The 20989-nt window shown below is 48.2% G+C and overlaps 1 protein-coding gene and 1 non-coding gene across 5 annotated transcripts in view; both read right to left on the bottom strand.

The window, feature by feature from the left end:
* Positions 1-3632: 3632 nt before the first annotated feature.
* On the bottom strand, positions 3633-3705 carry Trnat-agu (transfer RNA threonine (anticodon AGU)). The gene has a single exon. It is a non-coding gene; the product is annotated as a tRNA-Thr (tRNA).
* Positions 3706-5184: 1479 nt separating this feature from the next.
* The window catches only part of LOC144169890 (uncharacterized), a 206438-nt gene continuing 190633 nt past the window's right edge, over positions 5185-20989 (bottom strand). For all 4 annotated transcript variants that reach the window (XM_077699310.1, XM_077699311.1, XM_077699309.1 and 1 more), the window contains 4 exons: positions 20272-20462; positions 13895-14016; positions 10402-10622; positions 5185-7753 (listed from right to left, as the gene is read on the bottom strand). In XM_077699310.1, the coding sequence (XP_077555436.1) occupies positions 7398-7753; positions 10402-10622; positions 13895-14016; positions 20272-20462 (890 nt within the window). In that variant the 3' untranslated portion in view covers positions 5185-7397. The remainder of the gene's footprint in view (positions 7754-10401; positions 10623-13894; positions 14017-20271; positions 20463-20989) is intronic.

Here is a 20989-nt window from a genome sequence, read left to right as displayed (position 1 = left end):
CTTGAGCATGTGCCACACCTTCGCGATTTCCGACATCTGTCTTTCAGCTTTGCAGCAACGTGCGAGTACGTTCTGAATGTACATGATGTATGATTTAATAAAACACTGAGCACGAGGCAGAACGTCCTTTTTAGGTATATTTAGGTGAAACTTAGCTATTTATATATTTTTTTTGGCATGGAAAGTATTCGCAAACGCAATGGTGAGGGTCGTGCTGCATTCGTAATCATAACACTCCAGTTTTGGGCGATGTGCTGTTTCACATTGCAAGCACTGTCTTTACTTAGATCTTATTGGTCTACAGAGAAGTCTGCAGTGAGTGTAATAAGCCGTGCAAAAGGTAATAGGTGTAACAGAAAAAAATTGTCGCCGCTTGCACTACTGGCGCAAGGCTACATGTAGAAACAGGGCTGGTAGCCCCTCTCTCTCAGTCGCGCACCTTAAATGGAATTCTGAAGTTGCCGCTGGAAGTTCTCCACGACTGGCAGGGCCCGATCGTTTTGTCCGCAGGCTTTCACATCTCTCCCGAAATGGACCGCGTCAGCGCGCGCTCGAACGTTCAGCAACCGACTTCGCGAACGCAGCGTTTGTAGCACTAACTCCGTGCCTGCCCTCCCCACTTTTGTTTTTTAAAGACGATAGTCTTTCTTGGGCTACTTAAACCCAGAAATTGTGGTCTGTCTGTATGTCTGTCTCTCTGTCCGTCTGTCTGTCTGTCTGTGACTCGATTCAGCCACCCGGCCAAAGTAAAACAATGCCTGCGCAATAGTCTTATATAGTCACAGCTAAATGTGCCCGTCTAAGTCCGGTGTAATGTTCATACTTGTCAATATTGTTGAAGAACAACAAGACATTACGCATATATAGGACAACAAATTAATACAGAAGTGATATTTGCAGCGTTCCTTTATAAAAAATCGTACATGTTTGATTTTGGCGAGATTAAATATTTCATCAACTGAAGAAAAAAATATTCCGCCGTCGCCTGCTGTTACGAAAGGTTCCACTAGATAGGTTCCACGTTCTGCTTAGAACGCACGTGGACTAGGGAAACGCGGTTCTATAAACGTTGAAATAGGGCGCCTCGATTCACGCGCGTCTTCGCCGTACGGCAGCGTTGGCATCGAGACACCCGGTTTGTAGCAGTGGAACGCGGGAAATTTAAAATGATTGAAGCAAACCTTTGCCGTCTTTACCTTGGGAGGAGCGCGACGCAACAGGAACAACATGAGAGGTGAGCGGGAAAGCGAAGGGAGGCATTTACTTGGCAAAATTCGATAAAGACTATCGTCTTTTAACGACATTTGCAACAAAAGGAGCAGATACGCGGCCAATTTTTTTTTTGAATTGCGATAGAATTCCCGTTGGCATTAAAATAACCTATTTACAGATAGAGATAGGCACTCGTCTGTCGGAGGAAAGTAGAAAGGGAGCGGGTGTTGGGGTCGCCAGAGCCACCGCTGGAGGTCGGGAGGTCTTCCAGGATGAAGGCCTGTGCCTTTAAGGTGTCGACTTCTGGCTGAGTCCAGTGAAGGACACGCCGATAACAGATGACCCGCATCAGCTGGCTCGGCAGGAGCTGTGCAGAAGGGGCAGGTGTCATCGAACGGGGCATGGCAGTATAGTGGCCACGCCCGGGCCACAGCAGGTGAAAAAATTAGCAGTGGATTAGCTAGGCTATGCCAGGACATACGTAGCGTGAGCTAGGGTTCAGCTGGTTATTCTTAGCTTTCCTGGTTGTCTAGGATTAGCTTGATTATCATGCTTACTGCTGCTTCAATGACACACACACGGTATACGCATTATGTGAGACATGTATAATTATCCAGCGGCTCCGGTGCAGCGTCACCGATCGCCCCAGAGCTAAGCTAGTTCCACAGGCGCATGCCGGTGTTGCTGCGACGCAGGAGCCATCGGTTCCACACCCGGCCACACCTCGCATAACGATCAAGTGGACCGGGCCGCCACGAGCGGAATGGAGGTCGGCGAAGACGCTGGGCGCGTGGGGTGTGTGAGAGACGCCGGGCAGCGACCAACGTTCTGTGCGCCATGTGACGTCACTGCCCCTCGCGAATGCGCAGCACGGCTCTCCAGGACCCACGCGAAGCTGCTCAATTTCGGTCAGTGTACCTCACGATACAAAATTAAGCCACCACAACGCGAAGTCTGCGTAGCAAGTCTACTGGGGAGGTCCGTTCCACACGGTGGGATGAAGGCACGCGTGGCGCAATACAGATCCTCCTTTCGTTGGGGAAGTTTTCTAGTGGACCGGTTGTTAGCATTGTCAGCGGCCGAGGAATAGACGCAGGGTGACAAGCCTTATCCGGATGTGAACGAGTAGCGTATTCCGCCGAACTGACAACAGCCGTAGAGGGCAGGTCTACGTGTCTAGTAGGGTGTGGATTTCCCTTGAAATAGTGCAATTGTTGGATACTCGGCGTACATCCCGTACAACCACCGTGGACTCCCTATAAAGATGCAGGATAGAACCCACTGGGGCACGCTAAAGGGCCGGCGCTAGTGCCTGTAGGCCATCCCGGATGGCTGTGAGCTCTGCCACTAGAGATGGCACGGTGGGATGGTTTGGTAGAGGCACGTTTGAGAGGTGTCAGGATAGACGGGACACTGTATGACGGTAGATAAAACGCCATCCTGGGACCCAGCGTCCACGAAGGCCTCTACCACCTCGTACTGGGTCTCAGCCGTTAGTCGTGTTCCTCGCGCACCTGCTTCACACTCGATCGACCGGAAGGTCGATCGAGTGTGAAGCAGGTATACATTGGGCAGAGTGTTCTCGAAGTTCGATCTGCCTGACGCCGGCTGCTCCTCACGAGGCGCACGCTCACGTGCGCTTGGTATTCTTTTTCTGGTAATGCTGGACTGCGGGACTAAAAGCTTAACAGCTCTGCTACTAATAACCTAAGAATCCTTTCATGCAGTGTATACCCGGCGTCTTATTAGACTGCGACTTTCTAGAACGCCGGTTCTGGTTCGTATTGTAATGACCACTTTTAGTGCAGCGAGGTGTTGTTCAGCGTACAATGTGCAGCGCACATTGAACTTTGAGGTGTTTGTGGTAGAACGGGGGCTCGAAAACGTCATGGGTGTTCGTTTCGTGGTAACCTAGAAAGAAACAAACGCAAAATAGGCAAGCAGCTTCAACTTAGCTCGAGTGGCCACGCATGTTTAATTGTTATAATTAAAATTTGTTGTAGAACATTAATTCACTACTTGCCGTCCTTTCTCGCTCCAACACCCGCTATAGCTCTATGCCTTGATAGCAGACAGACAGCACTGGGACACGCGTGCACAAAGTGGTTCGTTAATGAACACTCTGTTGTTGCCCCTGAGTTGTCCTCCATCACTCTGTATATATATATATATATATATATATATATATATATATATATATATATATATATATATATATATATATATATATATATATATATATATATATATATATATATATATAGCGAATAAGAATAGGAAATGAGGTGCTCGTAGAAAATAACAGAAAAATAAGGGTTGGCAGTCAAGAAAACCTCGGAAAGCAAAGGGGAGGCTGTGGTAGGTCATTGAAACAGATAAAGGATATGGAAAGATAGAAAGAAAGTGGAGAAAAAAAAAAGCCCGCCAGGTGGGATCCGAACCCACGACCTCCAGAATACTGGTCTGGTGCGATGATCACTACGCTACCGGCGGGGCTATTTTCCCCTCCACTTTCTGGGGTATTTATGACAATGTAATTTTTTCCTGTGCTTGGGGGTGGTAGCCAGCGCCACTCGGTCTACTTGGGGTTAAGGGGACCTTCTTTTTAATCCCCGGGCCGTGACTCGAGTGTCTACGAAATGACCAACCACATCCTCCCCTTTGCTTTCCGAGGTTTTCTTGACTGCCAACCCTTATTTTTCTGTGTTATTTTCTACGAGCCCCTCATTTCCTATTCTGATTCGCTACTTGCATAGCGAGGGCCTCAGTTCTGGCAGTCTTGGTGCCATAGGGAGCTTAAGAGGGTTCAACGCTGGTCGACCACCATCGACCTGTCGTAGACACTCGAGTCACGGCCCTGGGATTAAAAAGAAGGTCCCCTTAACCCCGAGAGCTCGGAGTGGCGCTGGCTATCACCCCCAAGCACAGGAAAAAAATTACATTGACATAAATACCCCAGAAAGCGGAGAGGAAAATAGCCCCGCCGGTAGCGTAGTGGTTATCGCACCAGACCGGTATTCTGGAGGTCGTGGGTTCGGACTTACCAATTCGGCCGAATTGGTAAGGCATTGGAGGTCTAATCGAAAGGCGTGGGTTCGGTCCCCACTCTGGGCGCATGTTTTTCTTTCTTTCTTTCTTTCTTTCTTTCTTTCTTTCTTTCTTTCTTTCTTTCTTTCTTTCTTCTTGCTTTCTTTCGTATATTTAAACAAATGTTAACTTCATTACTCCTAGTAAAAAAAAAGAGCCGAACCACACCCCTATGCCTCCTTTGGCGTTGTAGACTGCCGACCTATCTTTCTATATATATATATATATATATATATATATATATATATATATATATATATATATATATATATATATATATATATATATATATATATATATATATATATATATATATATATATATATATATATATATATATGCGTCTCATGCAGCCTTTCGCCATGCATGGGATTCGCAGACATACCAACTGCGCACTGACGTCAGTGCAAGCCAACTGCAAACCTGACGTCGTAAATAGCTTTGTTAACAAGCGCCATCCCTCTGCTTCTCACACAGTGCAGATGTACGGTTTTCTTCTTTCGGTAAGTGCTTTCATTGGGACGGGTTTTCGCAAGACTCATTTCAATGGTTATATACGTACAGCCGTCCACCGTCTTAACTGGGGCAACGCTTTAGGCACCTGTCTTCTCCTGCTTTGATGTAACAATAATTACCTACAATTGCTGCATTGATGTCATGTTTAAAGGCTAACTTAACTCTTATATTTCCCTTTGAACAGTGTTTATTCAGAAGTTTCGAGATATGCAACTCTAAAGTCGCATCTACTGCTCCAGCTAAGGCTGTGGATGACTGTAATACCCGTTTTTATGCGCTCTTTTACGGATCAAAGGAAATACATATATTGAAGCTGAATTTCCCATTTCACGTCAGCACGGCTGTTGAAAAACAACTTGGACACTCTGATGAATTCGCTGCAATATTTATTTACTCAATTGCGCTTCGATTGGTTACCAAGAAAATATAAAAATATCAATAAATGCCCTTTACTTGCGCCAGGGAAACAAAAAGCACGCGGCACGCCATACGGCCATGACAGCGCTGAAATTTTTATGATAGGGGCACAGAGTGTCTGCGACGTTTCAGCTGCCATCGTTCGTCGCCTTCGCAAGTCCCACAGGGCACTCCAAAGGCGCGACTTTGTTACTCCGTGCTGGAAAATTGTATCAGGCTTCCAGCAGCTTCCTTCTTCGGGTAATGAGAGCGCGAAAAATTGAACACGCAGTAAACTACGCCCTCAAGACATCGTCGTTTCGTTTACAACAATAGTAGAGGCTTTCTTTACACTTTTGATCCAAGAGAAGAAATGCCTCAGTCCGTCTTCTGGTGCTAGCGAGCGCACCAACACGGAAGGAGAGCAATTTCCGGCAGACGGCAGGGACGAGGGAAGGGGTAGCGTTCTTCGAAGAAACACCGGCTGCTTCTCCGGCTTTAAAGATGCTTATACACGATGACAGAGAGTTGGAGACCACAAAGCACCTGGCCTGAGACCTTGTATGGAGGTGGGTACACAATATACGTGCCGGAGCGTGCGGAGATGAAAAATATGATGCTTTTGAATGCGATATTACTGCGCAAGTACTGCGACGCCATGCCGATGATACGTTTTGTTTTGTTGTCGGCGATGACTCTGCGAGAAAAACTAATTGTAGAACGCATCAGTGGCGCCGATACCGTGACTCGTTCCATTGTTGAGATTTAGGAACACGTTAAAAGTCCAAAGATAGCCAAAGTTTATATAGAGCCTCCAACTGCGGCGGGCCTCAATGCCCAGGTGCCGCTTCGGAGCTTTAAATACCCACAATATTTAGATTGTTCTCAGGCGCAGCGGCGACAGTTTGCTAGCGACAACGGTACTAAAACCAGTTTTCAAATCCTCTATAGCTCGCAACGTCCGTTTCTTAATGCGGGTGGCGTGGAGCTCAGACGATAGCCACTTTGACACACCTTGCCGGATTGCGGCAAGGCTTGTCATGAGTTGCGCCTAAGGGTGTTCCGTTTCGTCAACTAATGCTACGGACGCTAACGCCAACCCCCTTCCGTACAGTCGCACTGTCAACTGGGAAAATGCGAAACGTAGTTTGACTTTTCGAAGGGTTTTAACAAGAAGCGCTTTAGCTTTGTTAATGGGCTGAAAGAAATTATATATTATAACAAAACGTTTCCAATTCTGATCATGGAAGCAGGTTTAGTCGTAGCAATAACACTCGCTTGGCATTCCGGGGCTCGAACTGTAAAAATGAAGTCCCTGGAATGATTTACAACGTGTAAGTCTTAACTTACCAAACATTTGAAAAGAGCGAAAACATCGACAGCAGGTCCTCGACATCGACTATACACTGGTACCTTTCATTCCCTGCAGTGCTGTTGTATAAAATTGAACGCGCGGGACATCCGATGGGTACAACAAAAACATTTCTGTGTTCATTGTAGATACTAAGAAGGGCCCAGTTAAAAATGCGGGTATAAATCCGGTAACTTCACTGAAGCTGTTTAAGCACAGGGAGGTTCGGCTCAGAGAAACCCCAAATGTTTGCGTTCTGTCTCCCACGCCTGGCGAACGTTTCGCAACACCCGAACTTATGAATATGAACGCGTCGAAGAAGCTACAGTTGGTTCCGTGATTTTCGTTAACGCAGCACAGGACCCAGCCAAAATTACACATAAGCATATACATAAGGCACTGCCTCGTTCTTGTTCAGCCATGCCACAGTGCAATCAAGCAGTGGACGGTCAGTGCTGGAGTTCACAAAAGTGTCACAACTAACAACCAGGCACGCACCAGGGAACACCCAGGAAATGTTTGCGCACATATGTTTCACACTGGCTTCAGTCCACCCTTCAAAAACGATGGAGGCTTGACAGGAGGTTCGGTGCAGTTCACAATCGTCGCCCCGTCACATAATATTTGGGCCATCATACACATTTGGGGCCCTTTAATGAGTTAAGTCGGCTGTATCCTGCAGTGGAGTTTGATCACAAACTGCGCCGAGAGGTCAGGCTTGCCCGTTTGCAAGGCAGAAGTCGAATGCGTGAAGTTGAATGATGGGGTAATCAGAGGGAAGAAGTATGCTCTAGCCAGCGGCGGGTACCAGAGGAGCAAGAGGAGGTTGCGGTCATCACACCTCGCTCACCGTCGAGTCTGGGAGAAGGGCGACAGGTTTGCCCTCGATGGTGATGAAGTTCACTACGCACGGGTCCGCTTCTTCCGGCAAAGCGTCCACCTTCTCGGACTCGATGCCGGATTGAGCCTCCACGTCCTCGCTGCTGCTGGCTTCTACGGACGTGCAGTTGGTGTCGGAGCTTGAGAGGCTTGCCTTGTCGCTGCCCTCGGAAGGCGGAGGTCGCCGGGCAGCGTTCCCTTGACGCCGCTGAAGACCCGAGGCGGCGTACCAGGCGAGGGCGGCAAGGCATCCCACGAGGCCTGTCGTGGCCAAGAGAAGCGCAAGGGCCATACTTCCCGTGATGTGGGTACCTGGACGAAGGAGAAAGGGAGATGAAGGATACCGCAGTGAGATGGGCAGCTGGATCCATAAGTCATGTCCAGGAGAACGCACTGATTTTATATATCTTTCTAGTGCAGAGGAAACTTACTGTTCTATATTTCATAGTGATTGCCCCATGCTGTTCGGTCCGTAGGAATTATACGCCTGATTTTCTTTTGTCGGTTTGGGCGGGCACTCACAACTTGCCCAAGATATTGATATCCATCCAGCCTTTCTAGGATCTTTGAAACCACCCTGACGCTACTTAAGGAGGAGGAATAAACTTTATTTATGCGAGCCTTAGTTGCTGATGTCTGGGCACCCGCCTGGTGGGGGGGTTTCCTCTAGTCCGGGATACCCTGGCCTGCGCTGGCCCCCCGGGCCATCTCCACCAGGCTACGCTGGGAGGAGAGGTCGGAGCTTGTCAGCTGTGCCCCCCACTGCTCGTATGTAGGTTGGGGATTAGGAGTAAGGGGCGTAGTTTGTTGACACCCCCATACCAGATGGTATAGGGGGCCAGGGTGGGGCAGTATTTGCAAGATGCGGAGTAGAGGGTGGGGTACATTGCATGGAGTAGGGTATCGTGGGGGTAAGAGTTCGTTTGTAGTCGTCGGAGTATTGTACCTTCGGTTCTGTATAGGTGTGGGTAGGTTGCTGGGTATTGTTGGCGCCCGCGCCGGTAGTGGGCGAGTATGTCGGCGTATTTTCTCAGGGGCGTAGGCTTGAGGATGTCGTCATCTTGTAGTTTATCACCCTCTTGGAAACGGCCCGGTGTGTATGGGCGCGGGCAGCGGCGTGTGCCGACTCATTTCCTTTGAGGATTTCGTGGCCAGGTGATCAGACAATCTGTAGTTCAGGAAGTCGTTTAATTTGTTTTAGTATAGCCAATGCTGGTAGGGATATTCGTCCGATCAGGAAATTGCGGCATGCAGCGTGGGAGTCTGTTAGTATAACTGTGTAGTCTTCGCAAGTTGTAGCGCCTAGGGCGATAGCAACTTCTTCGGCTGTTTCTATAGATTTTGTAATGGTCGTGGCTTAAAAAAAAAACCTAGGCAAATAAAGAGGCAAAAAAATTGGAAGGGGAATAAATCGTCAGAAATTTTTTCTTACGCTTTGAGAGAGCCTCGAGAGTCAAAGATGTAAATGCTGCGTGTTTCAAGTAAGTTTTTTTTAGCATGCATTCAAACTACCATTTCGCAAACCCTTGGCAGGTGCGCAATATTTCGCCACGAAGAGCAGCGACTGATATCCACGAAGCCGGCAAGTCCCCTATTTTCACGTTGACTGCGCTCAGGTGTCAAACGCAGGTGCGTTAGCTAAGGTAAATATTGCCGCCTATTACAGGTCGGCGTTTTGCAAATATTTGTGAAGCAGCTTGTGCGCGAATTGGATCAACAGTCTCGGCGGCTTTTGTTATCGTCAGCTACAGAAATGCGGAAGTGCAAGGCATCGTGGTAGCACGGGCGTCGAGGGCTCCTCGCGCCTGCGGCGACCAAAGCATCGACAGCATAACACGATGCGATATTTCCAAGAAAAGTGGCAGGCAAAATACTAGAAGAAAACATTTGACCGGGTGTTTGTGCCTTTGAGCCATTCTATGCGCAGGGGGCGGCAGAAAGTTAGATGGGCAGATGAGATCAAGAAGTTTGCGGGGATAAATTGGTCACAGTTGGCACAGGACCGAGGTAATTGGAGAATAATGGGAGAGGCCTTTGCCCTGCAGTGGGAGTAGACAGGCTGGTGATGATGATGATGATGATGATGCGCAGAACCCCTTCTTCGAAAAAAAGGGGAGAGGACGTTGTATTGTAAGTGCACTACATTCGAAGTGCCACGAGGGCACAGGCACGGCAGGTAATATAGCTTAATTACAATCTGTACTCGTTGTGCCGATAACTACAAAAATGGCTGCGGCTTAGCTCAGCTAACCTTGGATATGCAACGCAAAAGCATGGCTTAGTGAGGTTGAGTCTCGGTTTCACTTGGTTAAACCTTTGATTTAGCTGTATTGCCAACCACGTCTCGAAGCCGTTCGGTTCCGTGCAACGCTCGCAGAAGGAGGCCGGGCGAACGCGGCGTTCATTCATGGCGAACGCACCGTTCCTCTTCGCCGGGCACGATACGAGTCACTTTGCCCGAAACGACCCAGCGGGCATGCATGGGAGGCTGCGGGGGTGGTTGGCTGCCTCTGCCGCAGCGGCGGTGGCGACCGCTGTCGGCGCCCGCAGGCGCCAACAGCGCACCCGGCGAACGGCGAATCACGCGATACGCTTGGATGGGTGTGTCGCTGGGGGTGTGTCTCCGGTCAAAAGGTCATTTGCGCATCCTCCATGAAATCGCTGGACGAAAGTATAAAGCTTTGCTTTTAAACAGAGCGTAGTTTCCTGTCTCAAAATCCGCTGCTGGCAACCGCGCTACGCGTCGGAGGCTCATGCATTCGAAACAAATCCACGGGTTACTTAGAAACGCGATGGCAGTGGCTACTTTATTTTGGATACTCATATCTTAACTTTGGCTTAGAAACAAGCGCGACTGAGTTAGAGGTTAACTCTATTGCTCCAAATCGAGAATGTCTGCTCCCGGTGAGGGCGGAGGTGTTGTTACAGCAGCGCTCTCGAAGAGGCCTTCGCTCGCTCACCGGCGTGGTCGGCGTCGCTCTCGAGGGTGGTGCTGCTGCGCTGCTCGGCGGCGATGCGCGAGTCCCTGACGTTGCTGTCCTTGTAGCGCTGGTAGGTGAAGACCTCGTTCTGGTCCGTGCTGGTCTCGAGGCGCGCGTTGGCCAGCAGCAGGCCCCCCGGAACCTTGGTGTGCGTGGCCACGTGGCTCTTCTTCTTGCCCCGCACCACGGGAAGGTTCACCCTGCGCACAAGCACCGTGGGGGAACGCTGCCCTCAGCAGAGGCCCCAACACTACTCGGAGCGAGGACGAGAGGCGGGCAAGGTGTTACCGTGTTTATCCACTTAAAGGGGCAGACAACCGATTTTATGGAGGGCATGGCCTCCAGCTCATATGAAAGCCAGCGTTTTAATACTAGGGTAACCATGAGGGATTTTTAAATAAACAGGTGGAAGTAATTTTAATTGCGCACTAAAACGTCCGAAGTCTGAAAGGTGGCGACCTGTAGTGTCCAAACAATTCCGTCGATTTCAACGCGTGGTCCAAAAACCGCATGAAGGAATAGGAAAGGTCACACATTATTGTTGTTTTAGCCGCGGGGGACAAGTTTTTGAACGCCTCTCGTAATCTCACGTGCAGTTAAAAGGCGGTTGCAGCACGAATCACTCTCATGGTTGCGAGCATTCCTTTCGGCGGGACACGTATGGCTGGTAGATCTAAAATTTATGACTTCAAAAGTGTTAGGATGCTATCAACAAAATCGTTCCGGGTTAAGGTGTTGTAAGTAATGCCCTTTCATTTGGGGTAGAGAAAATATCCTCGACAAAAGTCGGTTGCCTGTCCCTTTAAGCATGGCTAGCTTGGCTATATCTTGGGTAAACGCACAGGAAAATACTTCGGCCAACAAACACCTATGTAGGCTAGTTTAGGTAATGTTTAATGTATGCGTCATCGCTATCTTGTAACTGAGAAAACGCTACCTGGCCTTTTTTACTGGAATCAATCAATCAATCAATCAATCAATCAATCAATCAATCAATCAATCAATCAATCAATCAATCAATCAATCAATCAATCAATCAATCAATCAATCAAAATCAAACAAGTTCACCGCAGTGCGTTGGACAAAATACATAAGTAAAACACTACAAACAAGGCTCCCAAGTCAGTGACTACCTCGATAAGTTAATAAGGGGTAATAATTACAATACACTTTGCTTCACGAAGATCAATAAGCGGTACAATATCGAGAATTCCTGCATTTCCGGGTGGCTCACACTGATACCAGGCCTCCGTGACAGGTAATTCACGGAGCTACCACTTTAGACGTAGTATAGAGAGCAGATGTAACTGTCTTTTCGACGCCCGCTATCAGTGCCGAGATTACTGCGTTCGGAATGTTTGGCGTAGTTCAGTTTCGCAGAAAACATGATTGGCGAATTATGTGTACGTCCAAACTGTCGACAGAGCCGCACATGCCCTCAGAGAGGGCGGGGGCAGGGCTTGTTAAACATTTAATGAAACAGTTATTTTAAATCAACCAATCCGTAGTAATGATTAATTGGCAATTTATAATTATTTTCTTCAGATGAAACTAACGCCCGCAGCATGCCTTTGCAATCGTTTCCTTCTTTTTTTTCTTTTGTGAGAAACAGATGAACAAAGCAGCGAAGCAACTGATAAAAAGGCGCTCCCTAATGGCTGGCATTGAAACGACATTGCGAGAGAGAGAAGGCTCTTTATTGAAAAAGCAGAGAGTTTTGCCGGCGTTTGCGATCGCCTACATGCTTCTCTGCTAGGGGTCGGGGATGTAGGGAGAACAGGGTGGCGCACTCACTTGCGTCCAGATAGCAAATTTCTTCTTAGCCTCCCGCAAAGACGAGCGCTAAGTAGCAGCTTCATCGACTGTAGAGGAAATTCTGTGTGTCATTAGTGGGCTTCTTCGATTTATGGGTGTTCTGGGAGCCAGTGGGCTGTCAAATGTTTGCTCTCAGGCAAGAAGTTGCGTCATGATTACGTAGCTCACGCGCCTCGGTGCACACCGGAAACCGAAAAATCTAGGAGCATGCAAGCCCAGCATCAACGGGAACTGAAGGGAGCAACCTGTCATCTGCAACGGTCCACTTCACAAAATGTATCGCTAATTTTGTCCGCGCGCTCGATACGGACGTGAATGCTGAAAGCGAGCATGGCGCAGTGACAGACTCATTTTTGCGGCCCTTTGGGATCGCCGGTCATCCATTCCTTTTAGACTTGCGAGATCGTCATGGTCTTTGGGAAGACGCCATGATTTCTTTTCCCTTGAACAACCCGCACTTTTCCCCTTGTTTGAATCCTTTCCCGTGTTGTTACTCAAGTACTTATGCGCACCCACTGAAAAGAGGATGTACGCCTCAAACAAAATTTTTAGAGTTCGACACCCTTTGTGAGTGCACAACGAACTCATTCAAACGCTTCACGTACGGACATCCTATGTTGGTGAAAAAAAAAAAAAAAAACTTACCAGAACTAACAAAAACGTGCATGTTTCTGTGTAACGTCATAACGCTGCTTTCGGCTACGAGCTGGAAAGCATTTGCCATGTTTAACACAAACTCCGCCGAAAATGAGCGGCAGCTGAAGCGGAAGCTGTCGCCTTTCGTCAACCTTCCAGGAAAACAAAACAAAACAAGAACGCCGCGCGCTCCAACACAAACATGGTGCATCAGAAGACAAAATTTTAATAAAGTCAAATGTTGCGTTTACGAAAACGTTGCGCACCAATTAAAGCAACTTCAAACATTATAACCCGAAATAACCAAACAAGTCCGCAATGTCATGCTTCAGCTGGCCGCACGACACCAGTCAATCTTCTTTTGTGGTCTGCTAGCTTCCAGACTGGAACCAGCGGGCCGCCAGACCATAAACGTTCTGGCGGTTCTGGCAGCCCACGGGGCGCCAGAGATTGTTCGACCCGAAATAATCGAAGACGATCTGGCGCCGCCGGAAGTGACGTATTGAGCTGCCCGAGAAAAACGAATGACCGGCTCTTGCCTCTGACAGCCCGCGGGTAACGCCCAGTGAGCCATAAGTGAAAAATCGAACGAGCCCAGCATCATACGGCATACGCAGGTTATTTGAACGCATATTATTAATGTTGGCTTTGAAACTCACTTTCTTAATTTGTTACCTGGTTGGTTGCGAAGGCCGCGACAAGTACAAAGAAAACCTTTTTGTCCATGGATAGGTTTCCCATAACAATGATGCCCAACGTAAGGCCAAGGCAGACCTCGAATACTTTGTTGCCCTACTATCTTGCAGAACCCTTATAAGGCAAAATACACTATAAATAAAATAAAAATAAAAAAATGACTACGTCCTTTTTCGCAAACTCAAAATCAATGCGGTTCTGGTAACCATAATACCGAACTTTACGAACCGACAGGGAGCAAATGTTACCAACTGCGGCACGCTGGAACTCCTAATTTTCTATGTGTATACGTTAGTTACTGCTGTATATATTAAAAACAACTTACGATGCTGTAATTGTATACGTGTCAGGGAGGAAGCTGCAGACAACCAGGTAGCGGCGTGTGTTGTGCGTGATGATGTCTCGGTTTTCGTGCACGATGATGTTCGTCTCCATCTTGGACCCGTTCTGCGCGGAAAAGCAGATACCAGGGCTCAGTTAATGGGGATCACACAAGCCTGTAATGCGGAGACAGAGTTAGCTGACGATCGAACATCGGATAACGACCGTCTTATGCACACCGTGGAGGGAAGCAGGCGGCGTGCGGCAAGCCAAGGCTGCGCATGATGTCTGTAGAGGCTATACTTCTGCCTAAGAACTTAAAAAGCAAGAACAAAAAAAAAAAAAAAAAGCTAGGAGATAATGGGTGACCCTTCAAATGTTCTGCAAAAGTACAGCCATAAAACAAGGTTACTGGGCAGAACTTGTCTTAAGCCCCCTTGAAAAAAAAAAAAAAAAAAAAAAAACGCTTATGCTCTTCCTTCGCTGTCAACCAATGTCGCCGAAAGACGATTCTCTCTTGCCCTCTGTGCAACGTATGCAACCCCCCCCCTTCCGGCCCTTACGCTCTTCCCCTCCCCTCTAAATTTTCACAATTCAATTCAATTTTCTTGCACCCGCACTGTTTGCGCGCTACGTGACGGGAGAACGCGCAACTTGCCGCCTTTATGTGATGCGCTTTTTTTTACTTGACACCGCAAAGACCAACTTAACTATATTTTGAACTATAGGGACGTCTCTCTTGTCGCTTATTGATACCTTGACTAAAACACGTATGAAGTTATTTTGGCGCTGCATAACCTGCACATGTGGGACTCAAGCCAGTGGTTTTAGCAAACTCAGACGGTATTGTCGGTACTATACACTTCTATGCATAAATTCTAATTGTTTCAATGTTGGCTGGCTGGTTTGATCGAGTATCAGATAGGCAGACGGAGCAATGTTTTCGCGTTTGGATAGCCCCCAAAAAGACCATTGTCTTAAAGGTGTTGTGCCACCAAATTTTAAGTCTGTAAAAAGCCTGCTGTAGGCTTCCTCTGCATGCAACGACCCTCAACACGAAGTGCTGGGTACAGCAAGTGCTTAATATATATTTTAATTCGCTTCTAAAAATTACCTAAATGCTCTTCTGGAAATCGGGACCCATCGCTAGCGCCACTAACCATGACGTCAGTGTATTGCCAGCGCAGCAAAGTTTGTGACGTCATACAACGCTAGCGACTCGAGCGACGTGAACGTGAACTCCAGTTACCACAGTTTGTTTGGTCGCTTGGTCGTATCGACACACTATACCGATACGACGGCGACGCCGACGAGTCGTTAAAACATCGGCCAACTGACCGCGTTGTCACACCACGCCGACGGCGACACAAACACGTCGGCCGATGGAAAGTCGCCGCAGTGTGACTGACTCGCCGACCGAAGACGCCAACAAAACCGGTCGCCTGACTGGTCGCACGACGCGTCGTCAATCGACCGAGAAGCGAAAACTGCGCCCCGACAACATTCGTGCCGCAATGAACGCGGCTCTATTTTGTTAGTTTCTGGAGGGTAATAAACTCAGTAAGTTCCATGAAGCCCATACAACTCAACACTAGCGCTAATGCGATCCGTATTTTGGCGTTCGACGCTTCGGCCGTGCTCTTCGGCGACGCCGCTACCCCGGAATGCGTGTGCGATCGGCTCGCCTGTAGAAAATATAAGGTCAGTTTCGTGCAGAAGAACAGTTACGTAGGGTAATTTGGGTAATAAGGGATCAGTATCGGCAAAGGTTTTTAACGTAAAACGTAAAACCAAAGTACAGCAAGCACTATCCCTTCAGTGCAAAATCGCAGTCGCAGCCGGGCACACTTATTTTTGCGAGCGCTTTCGCAGAAGAGCAGAGTTGATGGCGATAAGCTGTCGCGGGGGCTTCGCGGAACCTTGCTGCGCAAGCGCTATTTAAAAAATGTGAGTTTACAAGCCAGGAATTCTGTAAACTAGCTAGTAAACACCGACGTACGACTCCAAGGATGGGCCTCCATCTAGTACACCGGCTATATCGCGGAGCGGAATCGTTTGTTCGCTGGCTCAGTGGTCTCGCGCGTTCCGCCCATCCGGTCAACGTTGCCGGTTCGATTCGCGGCGGAGGCAGCTTTTTTTTTTTTGAGCGTTTTTTTAGCATTTTTATGGTTTGCAAATCCATGGTTTTCATTTGTCTGCATCCGAGGATGCAGACAAAGAATCCGCGTCGGAGCTGTCGCGGCTTGACGTGACGAGTCGGCGTGTTTACTTCCGTGGTGAAGCACGTATGTGGGGGAGCAGACGCCGCAGTAAAGTCGCAACGTACCGCAGCGCCGCCGTGGCAGAACCTCCTCGCAACACTTTGACGTCACTGCTTGAATCGGCGCCCAGAAACCGAAACCGAATCCTGTACACATGAATCGTGCGATAATAAATTTTTCACTCAGAATATGTGCGTGTGAGAGCATGTATCATGCTTTCTAACGAATTATAAAACGTTTGCAACAAAGAATGCACAAGCAACAAATTTGGTGGCACAACACCTTTAAAACGTTCTTAGTTATCAAAGGCATACAGGTAGCCTCTCATTATAATCACATTAGCACACTACAATACTCCGATTAGATATTGTTTGAGAGAATATTGTCGCGAATATTTTATCCCCGCAAGCTCTGGCACTTTTCGTGCTTCTGCATTGCAACAGTCTAAATAGCGCCAGGAATGAAACCAGCGGGCATTCCAAACACGGGTGGCTTTGCTGTAAATAAATTTCGGGGTTTATTATGTTTGCTTTCTTTCCACTCATGTCGCTCCTTATGAATGCACCATTAATGTCGACAGCTTGGCTCCGGAAGGCCACAGCAGCAAGAAGTTTTTAGAGGCAAACGGGGTAATGGAGTTGAAGGAAGGATCGTTGAAGGCAGCGGCCTATTCCTAACCTCCGCCAATTTTGGCGTCGGAGGAGGAGGAGGAGGAGGAGGAGGAGGAGGAGGAGGAGGAGGAGGAGGAAGGGTGATGTAATGACAAGAAGTCAGCGTGGCAGCGAGTTTGGCTTGCTACTCCACATAGACATGAGCAGGGCGAAAATGAGCGATAAAAACGAAGACACAAAAACGCACACAAGCACTAACAAACACAGACAAGCACGACCATTCCTCATTACTACATGGCATTAGCCTCTGATCGGGTAGTAAGTAGCTCGGGCCAAAGCACCAGATCTTTTGAACTCCTCATCTGCAGTGTAATGGGGGAGATACCTTTTATAGCTCGGGGTCATCACAGGACTCGAATACTTGAACTCGGTCACTCACACCATTAGGTAGAAGGTGGATGAGGGACGAAAGCAGCGTTATAGCTTCCCGAGGTGGTAATGACAGCTACGGAAGTGAGTCACACAGCCTGTACTGGTCGAGGCTATCAGCGTCCATCAGAGAGGCGACTAGAAAAAAAATGTGGTAAAGCTTTCCCGTGGTTGGGCTTGTGGGTCATTCAAGGAGGGAGGGCTGTCATCTGTATGCATTTTGCAGGCAGGTTGAAAGAGGCAACAGCTCGCTTACCGTCCATTCATAAGCTGGAACGCCCTTTTTTTTTCATCTACTGAAGGCTTCAGTTGCAGATAACTTCAGCCAGACCTATGTGAGAGTGGGTTCTTTTGTTTTCTTTTTTGGGCGCGTATATTGCGGTGAAATAAACGCACCAGCCTAGGTGACCGATTATTATGGCATGCATTAAACTGCTCAGTCATGGCTCTGATAGTCAAGAACCACGCACATGGGGGTTAAGCCACGGAAACTTGGGGAAGGAGCGTCAGCGGTTGGCACCACATGTTTATCACTTGCGTCTTTTCCAACTGTATCAACCAGATGCAGCGTCAACAGGGAACAGTGTATTGTACTTCGCGGATTCTTTAGGGTAATAAAGAAATCCGCGATGTATAAAAAACCACTTTACATGGAGCTTATAAACTACGATAGTACCTTCGATTCAGTATGGACGGCCGCTATAATTGAAGCATTCACAAAACAGAGAGTAGACGAGACATATGTAATCATATTGGAAAACATATCCGGTAGGCTCCCAGTACGACGAACTGGAAGGGACCGGAAAAATTTGTGCATATTATATCAGAAATTCGTCTTACGCGGATGTTTCTTGCATTGTGGACGTTATAAGACAGCAAAAGTGTTGTTCATCTTAACCATGGAGTTCGTTAACCAAGTTCGTCTTAACCGGAGTCTACTGTATAAGCAATGTACGGGCACGAAAACCCTTTATAAAAAGAGTGGGAAATTCTCTATTAGGAATGGCGTCAGACAATGAAACACCATCTTAACGAAGTTATTTGTTGCACGTATAGAGCGGGTATTAAGGAAGCTCGATTGGAAGATGTCAGGAAAACGAGCAAATGGAGGTTTGAACCATGGAAAGTAATGTGGAATTTGAGTCACTTGAGATTTTCGGTTGACATTATCTTGCACAGGGATTCTGGAAAAGATCTACCGAGAATGCGCCAGGAACTCTGCATAGAAAGCCTAGTCGTAGGGTTAAACATAAGTTTGAACGAGACAATAGACACGCAGAAACCATTCCCTTAAGCCCAGGCCAGGACATATTAGAAAAAAAAAAATTGGTCGCCATTCCGCCGTGCGAAAGTGGATGTCCAGCAAAGCTGTCGTAAACCACTACAAATGGTGGTGGAGGAAGGAAATAATCGTTTCTCGCCGTCTCGGCAGGCCTATCGCTTGCGCTCGGCTAGTGCCACTACATAAGTGTACATGGGGCACTCTTTTGTCCCATTGTTCAGAGCCGCCGCCATGATCATTGGTTAGTTCGCATTACGTGGCATTCGTTTACACTGCGACGGTTCATGGGCGCCGCCATTTTGTTGTTCATGCGTTTGAGTCGGTCAGCTCCGGTTCGCTTAGCTTGCCCTCCCTGCTCTGAGGCTGCGCGCGACTGACGTCGTTCCGAATGCGAATAACAGATAACGCGTGTAATAGCATTTCAGTATGTGTGTCCAAAGATGCTGTTTTGCTGCATCTTCGGTATTGTTGTTAACAAACGACCCGGTCGAAGTTAACGGTGAGGCCATAGATGCGGCAATCTCGAAACACTGGTGAACGCCAAAATGGCCGCCGTTGCTGAATTGCGTGCCTCAGTGGCGGCACTCTAATACCTTATCTACAGACACCACGCTGGGCTTCGCTGGCGGCGAATACTGGGCCCTGCCTAGCCTGACGCATGCACTCGGCGTCTTGGTCAAGAACTGCTCTATGTAGTGGCACCAGTCCTGCCTAGCCTTCAAAGGTAATCTGCAAACATAATCTTTACCAGAAACACATGGGCGGAGGGGGAGGGGGGTCCCATTGTTCACAGGCGCTTTACCATCCATAATACGGCTTCGATGCTTGTTTTGTGGTTTCCTTAAACGAATTCTGAGCTCTATGCTGTATGACTGATCAGCCTGATGCATGCGTTCGGCGTCTTAGGACTCGGCGCCTTGACGTTTTTGTCCGCGGAGATTGTTTTTGTCCACGATGATGAACCCGTTGGGGGGTATAGGTATACAGCTTTGCTGTAAAAGTGAATGGTTAGAAGTATCTTGGTCAATTTGAAAGCGCCGATCCAAAACTTGAGAACGAAATCAATCGTTCAATAACAATAACTTTTGAGCCTTCGGCAAGTACTCTGAAGTAATCAACAGTATATACTCTGGTCTCTAAAAGAAGGGCATACAACCAAGGCGTCCTCCTGTTGAACGTTTATGCGACATAAGCCTCGGGGCTTACCAAGCACCTCGAAAGACTCAGGCCAGCCAAACGAGTTATGCAAAGAAGCCCTAGGAAACAACGCCAAACACTTGGACAGAGAGAGGGCAAACAGACAAGAGCGCTGTCGAGGAACTAGTGAAATTTTATTAGAGTTGGGAATAAATAGAAGAGGGAAACAACGTGATCATGCGCCAGTGCGAGAAAGAAAAGCGAGATAAACAACGCTTAAAGAGCTGCATCGGCTATAAAAGGCGATAAAACACACAGACATTCTTTTCATCTGGCCAGATACGCAATATTCTGTTCAAAGAGTGCCGCGGAAGGCGAACTCACGCATCCCTCCCCCTTAATGCTTATAACTGAAGCCTCAAAGATTTCGCGGGATCCGGGTCTGATCCCGCGAAATCGGGCTTCGATCCCTCGCAACATTACTTGGCAAGACAAGCTTATACCAAGCCGTGTTTGCATCCATGTTCGTCGTTAGCGTTACAAGTTTTAATCGCATTCGAGGAGTTGGAACGGGTAAGCTGGGGTCATGGTCCGTAACGACTACTTTTCCAGAGGGCAACCTGTACTGTACTCTGAAGCAGCGTCTGGCGTGCACACTGACCACAAGTCGGCTCCCGCATCGCTTGTGGTCGATGTCGAGCGTGTAGGCGTCCTGGGGCGAGCTGGGATCCCCGAAAAGCTGGCAGGAGTCGTCGTTGCTGTCCTCCACGGCGATCTTGCCGCCGAAGAAGGGACCCGTGCTCACGACGACGCGAGACGCGTTGGCCAGGCATCGCTCCGCCCGTGCAGAGACTGCGATCAAGGGGGAGGAGAGATGAGAAACAAGACAGAAAGAATTGCACAATGTCCCTTGGACCAATAATACGAATAGACGCGGATTATACGTGGTATCAGGAAGAATAAATCCCGCTTAGTGCGCCAGCTGAATACCACCGGTCGCCCTGAAGCCAAAATTGAGGCCAGGGGCCGGCTGTAGGCATCAGAGACCTACCAGCGTACCTTAACCACTGGGTACAGAATAAGCTGCGGGTGCCCCTCCGCCTCCTCTTCCGCCTCCGTTAACATAAGATTTCTTTCAAATCATTTCTCTCTCCACCTCCTAAAAACTGCGCAAGTTTATAAGAAAAATCAAAGTCCCTTTCCTAAGAGGAAGAAGGTTGAAACGGGAAGCTTTCTCCTAAGCCATCCGAGTCAAAGTCAAAGTCCCAAATACAAACTGCTTCGACGTGTCGGAATGGCGAAATCAGATAGACGTCGTCATCATAACGCGAGAGACCCAGGTTCGATTCCGACCACGGAAGGAGTTTTAATGCGTAGCA

The sequence above is a fragment of the Haemaphysalis longicornis genome, unplaced genomic scaffold (assembly GCF_048455015.1).
Source record: "Haemaphysalis longicornis isolate Haplotype H1 unplaced genomic scaffold, Haemaphysalis longicornis Haplotype H1 scaffold_2, whole genome shotgun sequence".
Classification (NCBI taxonomy): domain Eukaryota; kingdom Metazoa; phylum Arthropoda; class Arachnida; order Ixodida; family Ixodidae; genus Haemaphysalis; species Haemaphysalis longicornis.
This window is presented reverse-complemented; position numbering and strand designations above follow the sequence as displayed.